The 21,892-nt window shown below is 40.1% G+C and overlaps 1 protein-coding gene across 3 annotated transcripts in view; it reads left to right on the forward strand.

The window, feature by feature from the left end:
* UBTD2 (ubiquitin domain containing 2) overlaps positions 1-21,892 on the forward strand; it is a 41,407-nt gene extending 19,515 nt beyond the window's left edge. For 2 of the 3 annotated variants that reach the window (XM_036313292.1, XM_036313293.1), the window contains 2 exons: positions 4,929-5,165; positions 18,971-21,892. In XM_036313292.1, coding sequence (XP_036169185.1) covers positions 4,929-5,165; positions 18,971-19,368 — 635 coding nt within the window. In that variant the 3' untranslated portion in view covers positions 19,369-21,892. Of the gene's footprint in view, positions 1-3,323; positions 3,358-4,928; positions 5,166-18,970 lie in introns of those variants that run through there. The other variant, XM_036313295.1, reaches the window with a different exon arrangement.

A 21,892-nucleotide genomic window follows, 5' to 3' on the forward strand; every position in this document is an offset into this window, starting at 1 on the left:
GCTTCTGAGAAGATGAATTTTTGGCAATGTGTCTTGATAAAAACAGGTATTTTTTTAGATGTCTTTTTAAAAATTAGATTTCAGCCCTAGCTGGTTTAGCTAAATGGATAGAGCGTCAGCCTGTGTACTGAAGGGTCCCAGGTTCAATTCTGGCCAAGGGCATGTGCCTGGGTTGTGGGCTCAATCCCCAGTAGGGGGCGTGCAGAAGGTAGCCAATCAATGATTCTCTCTCATCATTGATGTTTCTATCTGTCTCCCTCTTCCTTCCTCTCTAAAATCAATAAAATAATTTTTTTAAAAAAATTAGATTTCTGCCTTAGCCAGTTTTCTCAATGGTTAGAGTGTCAGCCCGAGTGACTCAAGGGTGTCGAGTTGGATTCCAGTCAGGCACAAACCTCAATTGCAGGCACAAACCTCAATTGCAGTCCCTGATCAGGGCACATGCGGGACGCAGCTAATCAATGTATCTCTTTCAAATCAGTGTCTCTCTTCCCTTCCACTCGCTCAAAAAAAATTTTTTTTTTCAATGGAAAAAATATCCTCGGGTGAGACTTAACAAAAAAATTTGTCTCTTTAATCTTTTGTTTCTTTTTTAATATATTTTTATTGATTTCAGAAAGGAAGGGAGAGAGAGAAACATCAATGATGACAGAAAATCATTGATTGGCTGCCTCCTGCACGTCTCCTACTGGGGGGCCTGCAACCTGGACATGTGCTCTTGACGGGAATCAAACCTGGGACCCTTTAGTCCGCAGGCCAACACTCTGCCCAAATGAGCCAAACATACTAGGGCCAATCTTTCGTTTCTTATATGCATGGAATAAAACTAAGTATGGTTACTTGCCTGCAATTTAAAGATTAAGAAACAGCCGAAACTGGTTTGGCTCAGTGGATAGAGCGTCGGCCTGCGGACTGAAAGGTCCCAGGTTCGATTCCGGTCAAGGGCATGTACCTGGGTTGCGGGCACATCCCCAGTAGGAGATGTGCAGGAGGCAGCTGATCGATGTTTCTCTCTCATCAATGTTTCTGACTCTCTATCCCTCTCCCTTCCTCTCTGTAAAAAATCAATAAAATATATTTAAAAAAAAAAAGAAACAAATATGGTGAATAAGAGCTGTTTTCTGTCTTTAAATCAGAGCATAGTACTTAGTCCTATTTTTATGAGTAATATTGAATATCTGTTTTAGTGTCAGGAGTCAGTTGTGTGAAGCAGTTACATCTGAAAGTTTCAGAGCATAAAATATCTAAATGAGTATATTTTATATCTGTTTTTACATAATTAGAAATGGTTTATTTGGTGCAAATAGAGCTACTTAGCTCCTTAGGCTGATTTCTGTGTCCAGCTATTTGAAGAAATGCATTTTTGTGATATCAGCTAAAATCAAAACACAAGATTCAGTGAGCAAATTCTTAGAAAATGTACTCTGATAAATGCACAGGAAGTGCATGACAATCAGAACAATTCTTTTTAAGATTAGGAAGGTTTACTGAAATACTTATTTGTAGTTTTATTATATACCAATCATTATTATATGTGCTTTACAAATACTAACTTTTTAAGTTCTCATAACAACCCTAAATATTTATGTTTTAATAGGAGCATAGTTTGTGTGTGTGTTTTTTTAATTATGTTTTTATTGATTTTAGAGTAGGGGGAGAGAGAGAAACATTGATGAAAAAAGAGAACCACCAATAATGCTGCCTCCTCCACACCCCCTCCTGGGAATCGAGCCTGTAACAAGCTCTCAGTGCATGGGACAACACTCAGCCAACTGAGCCACACTGGCCAGGGTTCATGGGAGCACTAGTTTAAATGCTTTTGCTAAATGTTATTTTTCTTTTTACAGTTAGTTCATCTAACATAAGGTAAGTTAGGTAATAAACTATATTTAGTTTCTTTAACATGAAGCTTTTAGCCTCAGTGAAAATTCTGCACTGCTCATTGGTTTCTCTAAAATAATATTTTATGTTGCAGAGTTTTTAAAGTATTTTAGTAATGGACATTCGATAGTCAGATATTCTGTATTACATATGTTTGTTATATAGGTAAAAATAATGAAGATCCAGACTGATAAAGGCAAGCTTACTTCATGTCACAAACTTAACTTTTCTTTACTTTTGCACAAAGTAATTACTTTGGAACTTTTGACAGCATATAGATTTGAAAATGGATGTGGAATGATCATTATCCTTATGTAGCATAATGTATCATGTATTCTTTTTATGGAACTTTGTTCTTATGGTTTTACAGATCCGGGGATGTGCGATAAAGCTACCTCATATTTGTAAGGAGGGTGCTTTTACTTTTACAAAATATTTTCTACCTTTATTATGAGACTAGAGACCCAGTGCACGAAATTCCTGCACTCAGGGGGTCTCTCAGCCCAGCCTGTGCCTTCTCGCAGTCTGGAAGCCCTCAGGGGATGTCCATCTGACAGGGAGTGGGCCTAAGCCGTCAGTCGGACATCCTTAGCACTGCCGTGGAGATGGGAGAGACTCCCACCACCGCCGCTGTGCTCGCCAGCCATGAGCCTGGCTTCTGGCTGAGCAGCACTCCCCCTGTGGCAGTGCACTGACCACTAGGGGGCAGCTCCTGCATTGAGCATCTGTCCCCTGATGGTCAGTGCGCGTCATAGCGATGGGTCGTTCCGCCATTCGGTCAATTTGCATATTAGCTTTTATTATATAGAATGGGATAGTTTTTCTGTTGGGTTCCTCTGTTTGAGGGCCTCTTTCAAGTTTCTTTGGTATAAGTACTGAGGTTCTGTAGGTTTTGCTGCTGTTTTTGCCTTTTGCCTTGTGATTCTCACAATGACAGACTTATACCAGGTTATCTCTCCAATAGATGTAATACAGTTGAGGCTAGACAATTCTGTGGAACTACTCAGATAGACCCGAAACTTTATTAAAATACGTATCTACCCATCACATCCTGTCTCCCACCTCTTACTCAGTAAACTAATGTTCAGCATACTCTGCAAACTATTTCTGAGTCACCTAAAGATTAATCTAGCATAAAATAAAATTTACCTTTCATTTTACGTTTTTGGTGTAATCAGGGGGTGGATTGTGATTATCTAACACATTTGGGACACCTTTTGGCAAATAATGTTCTACCTGCATTTATCTGTATTTTTTGTAAGATGCAGTGAAAAGTCTTAGTAAATTGTGTTTTTCACATTTGAATTAAACCTGCTGCTAAATAATTTTCCTTCTCTGCTATGTACACCCTTTTAGAACTCAACTGGTTTGCATTTCACCAGGACAAGTTAGAGGGCCAAAAAGCACAGTGAGTCAAAGTATTGAGTGTTTTAAGAGAAAAACAGCTGGCCAGTAGCATGGTGTACTCCTGTGAAGGTGAGAGGATGAGAACTGATGTGTGCTGCCTGGAAATAAAGTGGCCAGATGGGGTAAAGAGAGATGGTTTAATTCAAGTGTTGGACCAGATATACCTTGCAGCATTAGTTGGTCCTATCATCCAGAAACAGTCTGGTATAGGATATAGAGATTGGCCAGGCTGGAGTAATTTTGTTTTCTTTCTATAATGAATAGCCCAAATTTAATTTGGCCCTAGGCCAGTTAGGGAGTGGTTAATTTCATGGATTCCTTAGAACCATTTTGGCAGTAATTTCTTTTAAATTAGTGTTCTTCCTACAATTAAATATAGAACATTGAATTTTGATGTACACCCTCTCCTTCCCACCTGCTCTGTCGTTTATGTCCCACCCACTCTTACCCAACACTTTAGTGAGCTTCAGTCTTCTTACCTATTTTTCCATCTATCAAACTATTTTTTATGTATGGCACTGCATAAGGGAAGATTGGTTCTGTGTGTCAGTGTGAGATCAGTGATTATGGGCCAAGTAAGTATCTGGGTGCAGAGAAGCGGCATGGGGCTTGTTCTGGCATTTCTGCTCTGTAACATTCTCTCAGGAGCTATGCTGCCACTTAGGGCAAAACAGGAGTGGACTCTTATCTTCTTTTTTCTTCTCTTGGATGGAAACTAGAGTAGGGTTTTGTAGTTCTTCTGCTCCTGTGGTTGGTGCGTCTCACCTGTTCCAATCCTAGTTCCTCCAAAGAGTGAAGCACTGATTCTGTCCCTTTCTGTTACCCCTTTCTAAATTAGCTCCTTATGAATTTCAGAGCAAGGCACTCAACAGTTCTTGACTGAAATTCAGAGGGGGGTTCCCTTGTGGATCTGGTAGTTTAGCTGTTCTTCTCTCACCACAAAGCAGTCTTTTCCCTCTGTGCCATTTCTCAGTAGTTCCTACTTACTGGCTTCATATGTCCAGGGGTCCTGAGATTCAAGCTATTGTTGCCATTTGGTTTCCCTAGTATCTCACATCTTAAGGTATCTCTCTTTTGTGGCACCCTTTGACTCTTTTCATTTTTTAAAATATATTCTTACTGATTTCAGAGAGGAAGGGAGAGGGAGAGAGAGATATAAACATCAGTGATGAGAGAGAATCATGAATTGGCTGCCTCCTGCACATCCCCTACTTGGAATCGAGCCTGTAACCGAGGCATATGCCCTTGACCGAAATCGAACCTGGGACCCCCCCCAGTCCGCAGTCCAACACTTTATCCACTGAGTCAACTACCTAAACTCTTTTTAAATCCTGTCGTTATTGTCCCGTGAAACACTTAACACTATTTTTCTAGGTAATTTTTTTAAATCATCCTTTGGAGAAGGAATACCAAGTGGAAAAGAACTCCTAACTTGTCACTGGAGGTTTTGGGTCGAGCCATTTAATGTCTCCATTTGCTCTTACAGTTCTGAATTCGGTTAGGGGGATTTCAGAATGCAAGAAATAGCTAGAGGCAGACTTTTAACTATAATTTGATGAAAGAATCAAAGAGGAATGACCAGATAATTTTTAACACATCTTTTGTAAATTTTGGTTTTGATGTTAGCCTTTTATTCTCAGTTGCTTTAGGTCGCAACCAGCCTTTGAAAAAGGAGAAACCTAAATGGAAAAGCGATTATCCCATGACAGATGGACAGCTGCGCAGCAAAAGGGATGAATTTTGGGATACTGCACCAGCTTTTGAAGGCCGTAAAGAGATTTGGGATGCCTTGAAGGCTGCAGCACATGCTTTTGAGAGCAATGATCATGAACTGGCACAAGCAATCATTGATGGTGCAAACATAACGTTACCACATGGTAGGTGATCCTCAAGGACAACGGGGAACCCAGTGGGTTCATGTCTAATAGTAAGAAACCAAATGGGAAGTGTTCGTTTACTTGCTGTGCATTATTCTACCTTTCTTTTTTTTCCTAAAAGGGAGCGTTTCTCTTTGCTTCTTTGTGTATATTTAACTAGAGGTAGCTTTACTTGATATGTCTATATTCTAATTTTGAAAATATTTTTAATCTCAAGAAATAGAACTGTTGTTTACTTGTTAACTTGTATTTTTTTAGCTTCCATACAACCTAGTTCTCCATCAAGGTCCAATTTCCTAGAGCTTCTACTTCACTGGTTTTCTACTTGCACGAAAGTGGTAGTCTCAAATGTAGATCTCAGAAGTCATAGAGCAGGGGTCCTCAAACTTTTTAAACGGGGCCAGTTCACTGTCCCTCAGACCGTTGGAGGGCCGGACTATAGTTTAAAAAAAAAACTATGAACAAATTCCTGTGCACACTGCATATATCTTATTTTGAAGTAAAAAAACAAAACGGGAACAAATACAATATTTGTATTTGCATGTGGCCCGTGGGCTGTAGTTTGAGGATCCCTGTCATAGAGACTCAGTGGATGCTCCTTTAGTCATTATACTTTTTCATCAGGACTATTTTTAGCATATACTTAGAAATGAATCTCATGTGATCCTAAGGACAGTTTCTTTGATTGTAGCTCTGAGCATTATTAGAAACCTTTGCTTAGAAATGTGAAAGCTGTGGTTTTTTTAAAAATATGTTTTTACTGATTTTTAGAAAAGGGAAGGGAGAGGGTTAGAGGGAGAGAAATATTGGATAAGAGAGGAACATTATCTATCAGCTGCCTCCTGTACACACCCCTGCTGGAGATCGAGCCCCAACCCAGGCATGTACCCTGACCTGGAATCAAACTGGTGACCTCTTGGTTCCTGGGCCAACACTCAACCGCTGAGCCACACCAACTGGACATGGAATGTGAAAGCTTTGAATATTTTCCAGGGACACATATATACTGGACCCATGCGCATCCTCTTGCTCGGTCTCCTTGATTAGATACACGCAAAAATGTTCATGCTATATAAGATTTAGGTGTTAATTTTATCTTCTTTTTTTTATTTCTATATTTATAAATTTATTTTTCTCTTCAGTTTTTCAAGTTAATATTTTTCTAAGTTCCTTTAGCTATATATATATATATATATATATATATATATATATATATATACACACATACATACATATACACACACACATATATGTATACTAGGGGCCCGATGCACTAAATTCGTGCAAGAGCAGGCCTTCCTTCCCCGGCTGCCGGCACTGGCTCCCCTCTGGCACCTAGGACCCAGGCTTCTCTTGCAGCCTTGGCTTCTTCTGGAAGCTCGTCCAGTCTAATTAGCATATTATGCTTTTATCAATATGCTAATTAGACCAGACAGCCGAACAACCTTCTGGACGAAGCCGCGGGGGCCATGGCAGAGGTGGTTAGGGGCGATCAGGCAGGCAGGTGAGCAGTTAGGGGAGATCAGGCAGGCAGGTAGAGTGGTTAGGGGCAATCAGGCAGGCAGGCAAGTAGTTAGGAGCCAGCAGTCCTGGATTGGGAGAAGGATATCCGACTGCCAGTTTAGGCCCGATCCCTGTGGGCCTAAACTGGCAGTTGGACATCCCCTGAGGAGTCCCAGATTGCGAGAGGGTATAGGCCAGGCTGAGGCCTTGGGCCGCCCCCCCGCCCCTGTGCACAAATTTTGTGCACTGGGCCTCTAATAGATGATAAAAGTCTAAGCGACTGTTATGGCGGAACGACCAGTCACTATGATGCACACTGACCACCAGGGAGCAGACGCTCAACACAGGGCTGTCCCCCAGTGGTCAGTGCACTCCCACAGGATGAGCACTGCTCAGCCAGAGATAAGGAACAGCGAGCAGGTGGGTGGTAAGGAGCAAGGGGTCCTGGACTGCAAGAGGGATGTCTGACTGCTGGCTTTGGCCTGATCCCCTCAAACACCCCCCAAGGGCTGCGAGAGGGCACAAGCCAGGCTGAAGTACCGCACCCCATTCCCAGTGCACCGGGCCTCTAGTGTGTGTGTGTGTGTGTGTGTGTGTGTGTATTCAGCTGTATGCATTGTTTCCTATTTTTATTATACCTTCATTGTTCCTTTTTCATTATCTTCCTTTGTTTATATTTTCAGAAGAAGAGTGCCTTTTACTGTTTAATCATCCGCTTTATGTCCTTTGACTCTTTTTAAAATAAAATGTGTTAAACTGTCTTTCCCAATTTTCTAAATATCCATTAATTTTCTGAATGAATTCTCCCAAGAAACTTTGTGCCCTGGCTGGTGTGGCTCAGTTGGTTGGGTCCCATGCATCAAAAGGTTGCTTGTCTGATTTCACAGATTTTTTTTTTTTTTTAAATATATTTTATTGAGTTTTTACAGAGAGGAAAGGTGAGAGATAGAGAGTTAGAAACATCGATGAGAGAGAAACATCAACCAGCCGCCTCCAGCACACTTCCCACTGGGGATGTGCCCGCAACCAAGGTACATGCCCTTGACCGGAATTGAACCTGGGACCTTTCAGTCCGCAGGCCGACGCTCTATCCACTGAGCCAAACCGGTTTCGGCTCACAGATTATTTTTATTGATAATTTATAATCCTGGATATTTAATTTGGATAGAGGATAACCATGAAATGAAATCATATTTGACTTTATGATCTGGATTTTCCCCTCTTTGGTTTTACTTTAAAACTCTAGGACATATTTATAATTCAGTTTATACTTTGTAAGAAAAAGTAAATCAGAAAACTTCGTGTTAAATACTAGTAAACTACAAGTTACCTTTCCTAAAAATGTTGAAATATTGGAGCTTCTGAGCAATACAGAGTCTGGATAACTTATTTCCAGGATCACCGATATGTGCTGTCTACCTTGTACTTCCATGGAATTTTTATTTTCACCCATTTGAGGTCTGAAAACTGAACCCAACTTGTTACTCTGAAGAGCAGAAGGGAAAAGACTCAGCTTCCCATTGTGATGGAGGAGTGAGTATTCAGATCTAGGAAGAGATCAAGTGCCTGTTACAGCCGTGGGCAAACTACAGCCTTCTGCCGGATCCTGCCGTTTGAAATGAATAAGACTAAAAAAAAAAAAAAGACCGTACCCTTTTATGTAATGATGTTTACTTTGAATTTATATTAGTTCACACAAACACTCCATCCATTCTTTTGTTCCGGCCCTCCGGTCCAGTTTAAGAACCCATTGTGGCCCTCGAGTCAAAAAGTTTGCCCACCCCTGGCCTATTAGATTGAACGTTGTGTTGAGGTTGGCACACACTGCTGTTTCAGCATGGTACAAAAGGCTGCCCTGACACCTCTTGTCCTAGTTTCCAGGGAGCCTAAAAATGTTGCCCTTTGACTGCTTTGGTTTGCAATCCTGCTGTTTTCTATCTGTTGTGGTGCATGAAGATAGAGAAGCATCTGTGGGAACCACTTTACAGGTCAGTTTGATCCTGCCTCATTTTGCTGATTGAGAAAGGTATTTTAGGTTAAAGAATGTTGCTCAAGGCTGTTTAGCTAGTTAATAACAAGGTTGGGAACTTCATCTTGGTTTCCTAATTCCAAAGGTAATATTACACAAATACATTCTTATACCTACCAGGCTGTCATGACTGATCCTCCAAAATCAGTGGGATATGTATCTGAAGGTGTTTACTTAATAGAAGTGGTGGGTCTTTAGTGAACTCTCCCCTTTCTTTATTCTTCTGATAGCCAGCCCATCGGAAAAACACTGATAGGTTTCTTTGTCCTAGGACTAAGCTACATAAAGTATATAAACAGTGAAGTTTGCATAACTGACCATACCTCTATTTATAAATAACACTAGTGTCCCGGTGAACGGATTTGTGCACATGGAAAGGAAATTAATTAGAAGAAATTTTTTTTTTTTTTTTTTATTGCTTAAAGTATTACAAAGGGTATTACATATGTGTCCATTTTATCCCCCCGCCCTAGACAGTCCCCTAGCCTCCCCTATCCCCCAATGTCTTATGTCCACTGGTTATGTTTCTATGCATGCATACAAGTCCTTTAGTTGATCTCTTACCCCCCCTACCTCCTGCCCCGCAACCCTCCCCGGCCTTCCTGCTGCAGTTTGACAATCCGTTTGAGGCAGCTCTGCCTCTGTATCTATTATTGTTCAAAAGTTTATAATGGTCTCTATTATCCATGAATGAGTGAGATCATGTGGTATTTTTCCTTCATTGACTGGCTTATTTCACTTAGCATAATGCTCTCCAGTTCCATCCATGACGTTGCAAATGGTAAGAGTTCCTTCCTTTTTAGAGCAGCATAGTATTCCATCGTGTAGATGTACCACAGTTTTCTAATCCATTCATCTACTGATGGGCACTTAGGCTGTTTCCAGATCTTAGCTATGGTGAATTGTGCTGCTATGAACATAGGGGTGCATATATCCTTTCTGATTGGTGTTTCTGGTTTCTTGGGATATATTCCTAGAAGTGGGATCACAGGGTCAAATGGGAGTTCCATTTTCAGTTTTTTAAGGAAACTCCATACTGTCTTCCATAGTGGCTGCACCAGTCTGCATTCCCACCAGCAGTGCACAAGTGTTCCTTTTTCTCCACATCCTCTCCAGCACTTGTCGTTTGTTGATTTGTTGATGATAGCCAGTCTGACAGGTGTGAGATGGTACCTCATTGTTGTTTTGATTTGCATCTCTCGGATGATTAGTGACTTTGAGCATGTTTTCATATGTCTCTTGGCTTTCTGAATGTCCTCTTTTGAAAGGTGTCTATTTAGGTCCTTTGCCCATTTTTTGATTGGATTGTTTATCTTCCTTTTGTTAAGTTGTATGAGTTCCCTATAAATTTTGGAGATTAGGCCCTTATCAGATATGACATTGGCAAATATGTTTTCCCACACAGTGGGTTTTCTCGTTGTTTTGTTGATGGTTTCTTTTGCTGTGCAGAAGCTTTTTATTTTGATGTAGTCCCATTTGTTCATTTTCTCTTTCGTTTCAAGTGCCCTAGGAGCTGTATCAGTGAAGAAATTGCTTCGGCATATGTCTGAGATTTTGTTGCCTTTGGATTCTTCTAGAATTTTTATGGTTTCGTGTCATACATTTAAGTCCTTTATCCATTTTGAGTTTATTTTTGTGTATGGTGTAAGTTGGTGGTCTAGTTTCATTTTCTTGCATATATCTGTCCAATTTTCCCAGCACCATTTATTGAAGAGACTATCTTGGCTCCATTGTATGTTCTTGCCTCCTTTGTCAAATATTAATTGAGCATATTGGTTCAGGCCGATTTCTGGGCTCTCTATTCTATTCCATTGATCTATATGCCTGTTCTTGTGCCAGTACCAGGCAGTTTTGAGAACAGTGGCTTTGTAATACATCTTGATATCTGGTATTGAGATCCCACCTACTTTGGTCTTTTTCAGGATTGCTGCAGCTATTCGAGGTCTTTTTTTATTCCAGATGAATTTTTGGAGAGTTCGTTCTAGATCTCTGAAGTATGCCGTTGGTATTTTAATGGGAAGTGCGTTGAATTTATAGATTGCTTTGGGTAGTATGGACATTTTAATGATGTTGATTCTACCAATCCATGAACACGGTATGTTCTTCCATCTGTTGATGTCTTCCTCTATATCTTTTTTCAACGTCCTGTAGTTTTCTGAGTAGAGGTCTTTTACCTCTTTAGTTAAGTTTATTCCTAGGTAGCTTAATTTTTTTGGTGCGATGGTAAACGGGATTGTTTTTATAATCTCTCTTTCTGAAAGTTCACTATTGGTGTATAGAAATGCCTCGGATTTCTTGGGGTTAATTTTGTATCCTGCTACATTGCCAAATTCATGTATTAAGTCCAGTAGCTTTTTGATGGAGTCTCTAGGGTTTTGTATGTATAATATCATGTCGTCTGCAAATAAGGACAGTTTTACTTCCTCTTTTCCAATTTGGATGCCTTTTATTTCTTCTTCTTGCCGAATTGCAATGGCTAACACTTCCAGTACTATGTTGAACAGGAGTGGTGAGAGGGGGCATCCCTGTCTTGTTCCTGTTCTTAGGGGAAATGGTGTTAGTTTTTGTCCATTGAGTATGATGTTGGCTGTGGGCCTGTCATATATGGCTTTTATTATGTTGAGGTATGATCCTTCTACTCCCACCTTGCTGAGAGCTTTTATCAAAAATGGGTGTTGAATTTTGTCAAATGCTTTTTCTGCATCAATTGATATGACCATGTGGTTTTTTTCTTTCAATTTGTTTATGTGATGTATCACGTTTATTGATTTGCGGATATTGTACCATCCTTGCATCCCTGGGATAAATCCTACTTGGTCATGGTGTATGATCTTTCTGATGTACTGCTGGATCCGATTTGCTAAGATTTTGTTGAGGATTTTGGCATCTATGTTCATGAGGGATATTGGCCTGTAATTCTCTTTCATTGTGTTGTCTTTACCTGGTTTTGGTATTAGGGTGATGCTGGCTTCATAGAATGAGCTTGGAAGTGTTCCTTCCTCTTGAATTTTTTGTAGTAGTCTGAGGAGGATAGGTTTTAGTTCTTCCTTGAATGTTTGGTAAAACTCCCCTGTGAAGCCGTCTGGTCCTGGGCTTTTGTTTGCTGGAAGCTTTTTGATGACTGCTTCAATTTCTTCCATAGTTATTGGCCTGTTGAGATTTTTAGATTCTTCCTGATTGAGTTTTGGAATGTTGTATTTTTCTAGGAATTTGTCCATTTCCTCCAGGTTGTCTAGTTTGTTGGAGTAGAGCTGTCCATAGTATTTTTTAACAATCATTTGTATTTCTGTGGGGTCTGTTGTTATTTCGCCTCTATCGTTTCTGATTTTGTTTATTTGGGTCCTCTCTCTTTGCTTCTTGGTGAGTCTGGCTAGAGGTTTGTCAATCTTGTTTATCCTTTCAAAGAACCAGCTCTTGGTTTTATTGATTTTCTGTATTGTTTTTTTGGTCTCTATGTCATTTATTTCTGCTCTAATCTTTATTATCTCCTTCCTTCTGCTCACTCTGGGGTTTTCTTGTTGCTCTCTTTCTAATTCTTTGAGTTGTAGAGTTAGATGATTTACTACCATTTTTTCTTGTTTGTTGAGATAGGCCTGTAGAGCTATAAACTTCCCTCTCAGGACTGCTTTCATTGTGTCCCATAGGTTTTGGATTCTTGTGTTTTCATTGTCATTAGTTTCCAGGATGTTTCGAATTTCTTCTTTGATTTCATTGGTAACCCAATCAATATTTAATAGCATGCTATTCAGCTTCCAGGTGTTTGAGTATTTTGGGTTGTTTTTATTGTAGTTTATTTCTAATATTATGCCATCGTGGTCTGCGAAGACGCTTTTTATGATTTCAATTTTCTTGAATTTGGGGATACTTTGCTTGTGACCCAATATATGGTCTATTTTTGAATATGTCTTATGAGCATTTGAGAGAATGTATATTCCCTGGCTTTCGGGTGAAGTGTTCTGAAGATGTCTATTAAGTCCATCTGATCTAGTGAGTCATTTAGGATTGCTGTATCTTTGCTGATTGTTTGTCTAGAGGACTTATCCAGTGCTGTCAGTGGTGTATTAAAGTCCCCTACTATGATTGTATTGTTGTCGATGTCTCCTTTGATATCTTCCAGGAGTTTTTTTATGAATTTGGGTGCTCCTGCATTGGGTGCATATATGTTTACCAGGATTATATCTTCTTGTTGTATTGATCCCTTTAGTATTATGAAGTGGCCTTCCTTATCTCTTGTTATGGCCTTCACTTTGAGGTCTATTTTGTCCGATATAAGTATTGCTACCCCAGCTTTCTTTTCCTTTCCATTTGCCTGAAAGATATTTTTCCATCCTTTCACTTTCAGTCTGTGTGAGTCCCTTCTAATGAGGTGGGTTTCTTGTAGACAGCAGATGTATGGGTCATGTTTTTTTATCCATTCAGCCACTCGATGTCTTTTATTTGGAGCATTTAGTCCGTTTACGTTTAAAGTTATTATTGAAAGGTACTTGTTTGTAGGCATTTCTGTTTTTGTGTGGCTGTTTTCTTTCTGAGCTTTTTATTATTTTTATACCAGTCCCTTTAGCATTCCTTGCATTGCTGGCTTGGTGGTGATAAACTCCCTTAGCCTTTTTTTGTCTGTGAAGCTTCTTATTTCCCCTTCAAGTTTGAATGATAGCCTTGCTGGATAGAGTATTCTTGGATTCAGTCCTTTGCTTTGCATCACTTTGTAAATTTCCGTCCATTATTTTCTGGCCTGATGTGTTTCTGTTGAGAAATCATTTGACAATCTAATGGGAGATCCCTTGTATGTAACTTTCCGTCTCTCTCTTGCAGCCTGTAAGATTCTCTCTTTGTCCTGAACATTTGCCATGGTAATTATGATGTGTCTTGGTGTGGGTCTTTTTGGGTTCACCTTGTTTGGGACTCTCTGGGCTTGTGTGACTTTTTTCTTCCCCACCTCAGGGAAGTTTTCTGATATTATTTCTTCTAATAGGTTTTCTAATCCTTGTTCATCCTTCTGTTGTTCTGGTACCCCTATTATTCGTATGTGTTTCGTTTCATGTTGTCCCAAAGCTCCCTTAGGCTCTCCTCCTGTCTTTTCATTTTTTTCTCCAATTGCAGTACGTTTTGGGTGTGTTTTGCTTCCTTGTCTTTTAAATCACTAATTCGGTCCTCCGCTTCTCCTAGTCTACTGTTGATACTTTCAATGGAGTTTTTCATTGCAGCTATATCACTCTTCATTTCTACTTGGGTCTTACTTAAGTTGTTGATTTTTTCATCTGTTTCTTCTAGCTTCTTCCATATGTTATCGATTTTTTCATCTGTTTCTTCTTGCTTCTTGCTGAGGTTGTCGATTTTTTCCTCCATCCGGTTTATGCACTCTAGGACCCTTATTCTGAATTCTTTTTCTGTCATGTTGCATGCCTCTGTATTACTTAGCTGCTTTTCTGGAGAGTCCTCCTTCTCTTTCCTTTGGGGGTTTCTTTGTCTACCCATGTTTGATCTCACTGACATATCTAGACGTTGAGTCGTTCAGTGGCTGCTCCCTTGGTGGCAGTGACTCCTTGGTCTGCGGTTGCTCTTCGGGCGGTTGCGGTAGCAGCTGCTCTTCAGTTGGCAGCAACTCCTCTGGTGGGTTCTGTTCACAGCTGTGGTGGCTCTTCTGGCTGGTGGGGCGAGGTTTCACATACAGCTGCTGTTCCTCAGCAGAGGGTGTGGTGCTCAGGAGGTTGCTGTTGCTTGGATCTGCTGCGTTGATTTAAAGGCACAAAATACAACACAACAAGGCACCACGTACCAGGCACTATACACAAATATATTCACGATATTAATAACCCCAAATAAAGGTGACCACCTGAATTAAGAGAATTAGGGGATAAGGAAGAAGGAAGAGAAAAAGAGAAAAGAGAAAGAAGAAAAGAAAATTAGGGACCAAAAAAAGGAGTGCAAAAATGAAATTGGGAAAAAGGAGGGGGGAAAGTAAAAGCAAGAAAAGAAAGGAAAAGAGAAAAAAAAAGAGCAAAAAGAGAGAATGAAGTGGAAGAGAGGAAGAGACTTTTTTATATGAGGAGAATACTCCTATATAACAGCCATTAATCCCAACAAATTCCAGCAACAGCTCCCTGGAGATGAATGCAAACTAGAAACAACCAATAATATAACGATGAAAATAGAATGGAGAACACTAATCCCAAAATAAAATAAAGAGAAAATAAAATGGCACTTTAAAAAAAAATGGTAAAATGGTAGCAGTAATAATAATGGTTAAAAGTAAGAAGGTAGTAATTAAAAGGGTAAAATCAGGTGATGGAAAAAAGAAGAAAAAAAAAAGAAGAAGAGGAAAAGAAAAAAAATTGGTTTCTTAGTTAAAAGGTGAAAAAAGAAAAAAAAAAAATATTGCAGTAGTGAAGGTCCTTCGGTTCTTCTATTCTTCAGTGTGGCTCGCCTTAGACCTGCCAGGTATTCAGGAGAGTGTTGAGTTTCCCTGCGATACACTGTTCCTCTGTGTTGTAAACCACAGTACTTATTTTAAAGCAAGCCGCATTTGTTTCCCAGACTGCCTTATTTTGTGTTTAGCAAAGAGTCAGTTTGTGGGTCAGCCTCTGGGTGGCAGTGTTCTGGGGTTGGCCTCTGAGGCTACAGGGCCTCTCTGTCCAGTGGAAGTTCACTGCCCAGAGCTGGCTGCGTAAGAGTTACCAGTGCTGTGTTGTTGCTGGGATTGAAAATCCCTCTATAGAAGAAATATTTTAATATCACTATTTGCCCTTTCTCTATAATAGACGTGTCAACCAAATTTACAGTCGACAATGACAGATCGAAACACACACGTGCCATTGGCGCCAGCGAGAGCTTTATGTGTATCGTGCATGCACGAGTCAACTTAGCCTTTTTATATATATAGATAAACTTGCTTAATTAGACCTGCTGTTTGATTTAGCTAAACTTCTTCCAGCCCAGTGAAGCACCCCAACTTCTCTTTCAGGTAATTGTCAGCAGCACAGCAGTAAATAATCAACATAAGTAGATTATTATTGTAGATCACACAGGGAGAACAAAGGGTAAAATATTTAACTGCAGCAGTGTTTGATTGTATTCTGCACAGTGAGAAAACCTGAAGTCATTTTTAAGTTCCAGCATTTCTTCTTTTCAGTTGGGTCAGGTTTCTAAACTTTCTAAATCTCCGTTTTCCGGCTAATGAAAAGAAAATAAGATTCTACTGAGTCTCCTATCTACCTACTCCAGGACTTCTGTGAGGATCAAATGAGATGAGACATGTGAAAACGCTTCACAAACATTTGGTTAAAGTGTAAAATGTTGCCCTAACCGGTTTGGCTCAGTGGATAGAGCGTCAGCCTGCGGACTCAAGGGTCCCAGGTTCGATTCAGGTCAAGGGCATGTACCTTGGTTGCAGGCACATTCCCAGTAGGGAGTGTGCAGGAGGCAGCTGATCAATGTTTCTCTCTCATCGATGTTTCTAACTCTCTATCCCTCTCCCTTCCTATCTGTAAGAAATCAATAAAATATATTTTAAAAATAAAAAAATAAAGTGTAAAATGTTTGCACCTGGATATAAAGCAAGTCAGGTTCCTGGGCTGAAGAAACTCCAAGGAAGCTAGTCGCAAGGGAGAGGAAGCGGGGCGTTGCTCTGTGATGTCATTACCAAGTGCCCACAGCAACCGTTTCTGGGCTGGGCTGTGGTCCACATTTTGCGCCATGGGGTCTTGGCAGCATAAGCTGCGATTTGGTGAGTTGCTCCAGGGAGGGGGCAGGGCCTGTGTCCCACTTGGGAGAAGTCAAGTGTTGGTTTGTGGGCACCAGGTCGGTGGTGCCGCTTATTTTTAAATGGCCAGTGCATGTCACGGCATCTCCTGCATTAAGCATCTTCCCCCTGGTGGTCAGCACGCATCATAGCTACCGGTGGGACGAACGGACACTTAGCCTTTTATATATATAGGTTGTTACTGGAATGTGATGGTTACTAAAGGGTGTCCCAAAATTCACGCAAGAAGTAATTTTGATGGAAAACACAGGTTTATAATTAAAAATTGTAAATTTTCTATTGATTCATAAAGTATACAGTATAGGGTTATGTATGGAATAGCATATCAGGTAAATGGCCTCCACAGCTTTGCTGGCATATATGCACTCTTTTGTTATTGCCTGAGCAGCCACATTTTCAAAGAAGAATGATCCGATGATGCCTCCAGCCCAAAATCCGCACCAAACAGTGACACGTTGTGGATGCATTTGTTTCTCAACAATCACTCGTGGATTTTCTGAACCCCAAATGCGACAATTTTGTCGATTAACCAAGCCATCAAGATGAAAATGAGCCTCATCGAAATTCAGCCACATTTATGCAAAACGGTCATGGAAAATTTCAACAAAAGAGTGCGTATGTGCCTGCAAAGCCATGGAGGCCATTTACCCAATATGCTATTCCATACATAACCCTATACTGTATACTTTATGAATCAATAAAAAATTTACAATTTTTAATTATAAACCTGTGTTTTCTATCAAAATTACTTACTGCGTGAATTTTGGGACAACCTTTAGTTACTAGTGTGGGGAACTGCTGGTGATCACAACTGTGCTTGGAGTATATCCATTTCTACAATGTAATAGCAGTGTTCAGATTCATTAGTAAACAGCACAGGCTGAACAATGTCGTTAAACAGAGGAAAGGGTGCAGACATGGGTGTTATGCTTGGTGACTTAGTGCTCACCTCAGCTCATATTCTGTAACTAGAAGACAGACCCGATCGAACCCATGGTAGGTTGGTGACTGTTGAGGTCTCATTTCCGATGCTTTGTATTTTCAGCCTGTTGATGTGACCATAAAGATCAGCTTACTAACTCACTTGTTCATTGATAACCATTTCTCAGTGTGCCACTCCCCATATTTATTAACTTGTCTATAAGTGTTTTGAGTATGGTAGATGTTTTTTATCCACATTGAAAATCAGCTAACATTAATGTTTCAGTTTGCATAAAGGACACATTATGAGTAGCCTTACAATGAAACATTTATTGAGTATGCTTTCAAGCTTCCCCTAAGGAGAAGTCCTAGTAATTATAATGCAGTTCATGTGTTATTAAAAAAATTAGTCATTAATACTTTCTTTTAAACCATAAATACTTTTTTCCTCCTTCTGAGCGCCAGCTGGTTATAAACTTAATACCCATTTTGTTCTTTCTTTTTAACCCGTAGCTTCTCTGTAACATTGACTAATTGGGGTTAATAAAACACCTCCATTATTCCTTTGGTAATTGTGCTAATGAGATTCGTATATAAGCCATGAGCCAGTGGCATCTCGAGTTTGTGATCTCCTTGGACTATAAGGGCTCTGGCCAAGTACTTTGATTTAGAAAGTCTAGGCAATAAGAAAACCACTCTAGCCGAAACCGGTTTGGCTCCGTGGATAGAGCATCGGCCTGCGGACTGAGGGGTCCCAGGTTCGATTCCGGTCAAGGGCATGTACCTGGGTTGCGGGCATATCCCCAGTGGGAGATGTGCAGGAGGCAGCTGATCGATGATTCTCTCTCATCGATGTTTCTAGCTCTCTATCTCTCTCCCTTTCTCTCTGTAAAAAATCAATAAAATATATTAAAAAAAAAAACAAAGAAAAGAAAACCACTCTAGAATTCTACTGTGTTGTAGTGAATTAGATTTAGAGATCCTTTTATTTTGCTTTTCCTTTTTTTAAGGTAGCTGATTCTTTCTGGAAAAGATATCCCAGTGCAATTTGAATCTCTCCCTTAATTTGGCCTAAGCATTAATGATATTAGTAAATTTGAATTTTGTGTGCTCTCTTTTCCTTTATCCTTTAATGAACGTGTGAATTAGGTATGAAATGACCTGAAAGAAATGAGGCCGAAACCGGTTTGGCTCAGTGGATAGAGCGTCGGCCTGCGGACTGAAAGGTCCTAGGTTCGATTCCGGTCAAGGGCATGTACCTGGGTTGCGGGCACATCCCCAGTAGGAGATGTGCAGGAGGCGGCTGATGTTTCTAACTCTCTATCTCTCTCCCTTCCTCTCTGTAAAAAATCAATAAAATATATTAAAAAAAAAAAAATGAGGGTAAGGAGCTAGAGCCCTGGTTAATGTAAAATTAGATAAACATTCAAAAAATTGGTGATGGGACGTTATTATTGATGGTCAGTTGACAGTGACTGCCATTATTTTAGTGTTTTTCTCTATAATGGCAGGAGATGCTTGAGCATTTTGCAAGGTATAAAAAAAAACTGCGTTTATTTAGATTAAATTCTTACTCATATCTTCTTCCTGAAGGTTCACTTACAGAGTGCTACGATGAACTGGGAAACAGATACCAGCTTCCAGTCTATTGCCTGGCACCACCTATCAACATGATAGAGGAAAAGAGCGACATAGAGACTCTAGATATTCCTGAGCCACCTCCTAATTCTGGATATGAATGTCAGCTCCGTTTGCGCCTTTCTACTGGCAAAGACCTCAAACTTGTAGTCCGCAGCACAGACACAGTGTACCACATGAAGAGGCGGCTCCACTCAGCAGAGGGAGTGGAACCAAGCAGTCAGCGGTGGTTCTTTTCTGGCAGACCTCTCACCGACAAAATGAAGTTAGAAGAGCTGAAGATCCCAAAGGACTACGTTGTACAGGTTATAATGAGCCAACCTTTGCAAAACCCAACACCAGTTGAGAACTGATCTGGTCCTATTGGCTGGTTCCCAGATCCCTCCCACTCCTTTGTATTGTTGTTTCCTACTCTGTGGCGTGAAATTTATTTTCACTGCTCTGAATTCCGTATAATGGATTTAGTTCTGAGGAATTACCAGTGAAAAATTCCATCTGTGATGGAGACCAACAAAAATAATTAATAAAACACAAAGAGCTAGCATTTGAGACTCATGTAATTACAATTTCTAATTTGAGGGGCAGTTAAGAAATAGATAACCATTTATTTTCAAACACTCAGCAACTATGTAATGGCTGTATTTAAATGATTTGGACTGTACATAGAACATCGCATCAATGAACAGCACCAAGCACCTTGTGAATACAGAGTTTTTATAAAAATAAAATATAACTTCCAAAAATCATCAATAACAATGATAAAACTTGAGCATTTTAGCATGGAAACTGGAAAGAGCAGTATTTGAGGTTTGCTTCTATTCTGGTCTTAATTCTTTGCTTAATTAATATTTAGTCATTAAGGATTAGAGATTGGCAAATTTTGTCTCAGTATTGCTTTCCTCATCCCCATATGTTGAGTTTTTTATTTACATTCACACTAAATTTTGATGCCTTCCAGCACATTGGTGGCAGGCGTCCTCTGGAACACTAGGCAATAATTTAGTCAGTGCAATCAGATCTCTGATTTTCAACTGATACTCAGTTGAAAAGTCTCTTTTCTCTTGCTACATAGGTATTTTAAAATGTGTGTATAACAAAGTGGTTTTCCTATCCAGGCATAGAAGGTCACTACTATTTAATACCTTAAATTGTTCTCTCCACTCTGCTTGGAACTTTTCAGAACTGTGTTTCCCAAATGCATGGGTACTGGGCCAGGGAATGCAGGGAACCAAGCACAGCTGTTTCCACTGTAGGATAATAAAGTCATTCTCCTTCTCCTCCAATTTGCAGGAAGGGTGTGAGGAAACCCATTCCATCTGTGCCTAGGAGAATTGTGCCTATGTTCAGTCATTTAAAGAAAATTTCGACTCATAAATTCTAATATGAAAGGTTTACTGATGTCACTTTAACATCAGCGGTGAGACCAAATGATGAAACATTGCTTTATACTTTAGTGCTTTCCTGTTCACTGTTACCTGAGTTATGCTGGATGACCGTTTTCCTCTCTCCTCTTGCCTAGCAAAGAGGCAAATTAAGAACCATCCACAGATTTGATTATAGAGGACTGAAAAATCCAGTGAGATAACCTGATTCTATTGTACTGTGACTGAATAAAGCTGCCAAGGATTATATTTAACTTGGAGCCTTTTCAAGGTTGGTTCCATCAGTGAGAGAAGGGGCTACCACATGATCACTGTACCCCTGAGAATCCATGAGATGGAAAATTAGAGGAAGAAGGTACTTATGCTGTTTGCAGCAGGGAAATAATCAAACCTCCACACCTATTTGGATGTGAAGCACCATTATTAATTTCAGTGGCAAAATGAAACTGCTAATTAGTCTAAAGGTAATGTTCAAAATGGTATTAAACTTCCTATAGCCTGCTAGATCCTATATAATAAAAGCCTAATATGCTAAGCGTCCAGTTGACCTGTTGGCCGTTCAACCAACCAAAGTGTAATATGCTAATGATATGCTAAGGCCGCTCAACCACTCGCTATGACATGCATTGACCACCAGGAGGCATACAGTCAACCAGTCACTATGACGTGCACTGACCCCCAGGGGGCAGATGCTCCAACTGGTAGGTTAGCTTGCTGCTGGGGTCCAGCCGATAGGGACTGAACGAGACAGGCTAGACATGCCCTGAAACCTTCCTGCGGTCCCTCCCTGGCCCCAACCATGCACCCGTGGGGTCCCTCGACCTGGCCTGCGCCCTCTCACAATCTGGGACCCCTTGGGATGTTGGAGAGCTGGTTTCGGCGCAATCCTGCAGGCCAGGCCAAGGGACCCCACTGGTGCACGAATTTGTGCACCAGGCCCCTAGTATAATATTTATCATTGTAACACGTGTTTCTGAGAGCTTTAACTACTTCCCTTTTTAATGAAATTATTTGAATGATTGTGGCTACATTTAATTTGAGTTTGCTGATAATTGAATCTAAATCCAACAGGATGCAGCAGCATTAATTCCAAAGGAGTCTTTATATATGGAGTTGGAGGTATGTGAATGCCCCATCATTAAATAGTTTTCGTTCATTTGTGTGCCACATTGAATCAGCAACATCTCTCAAAATTTGTCAATTGGGAAAAAAGTGTTCAAACCTATTTTTCTTAAGTAAATCTGGTGATATCATTAATAATCTATGGTTGGTGGAAGGTCTTTTTTGTTTGTTGAAGATTTAAGCTCTCAAGAGTTTATTTTAAAGGAACATATACTTTGAATAACAAATACTGGGCATGTTTAACTAACCTAGGTGAGAAAACTATGGTGCTGTTTAATTGTAAATAGATTGATATAAGATTGGACCAATACTTGATGTGTACAATTTTAGTATGTAGGATTTTGTGCTTTTTTAAAAAAAAAGTTCAAATTTT

This window comes from Myotis myotis, unplaced genomic scaffold (assembly GCF_014108235.1).
Source record: "Myotis myotis isolate mMyoMyo1 unplaced genomic scaffold, mMyoMyo1.p scaffold_m19_p_6, whole genome shotgun sequence".
In the NCBI taxonomy this organism is placed as follows: domain Eukaryota; kingdom Metazoa; phylum Chordata; class Mammalia; order Chiroptera; family Vespertilionidae; genus Myotis; species Myotis myotis.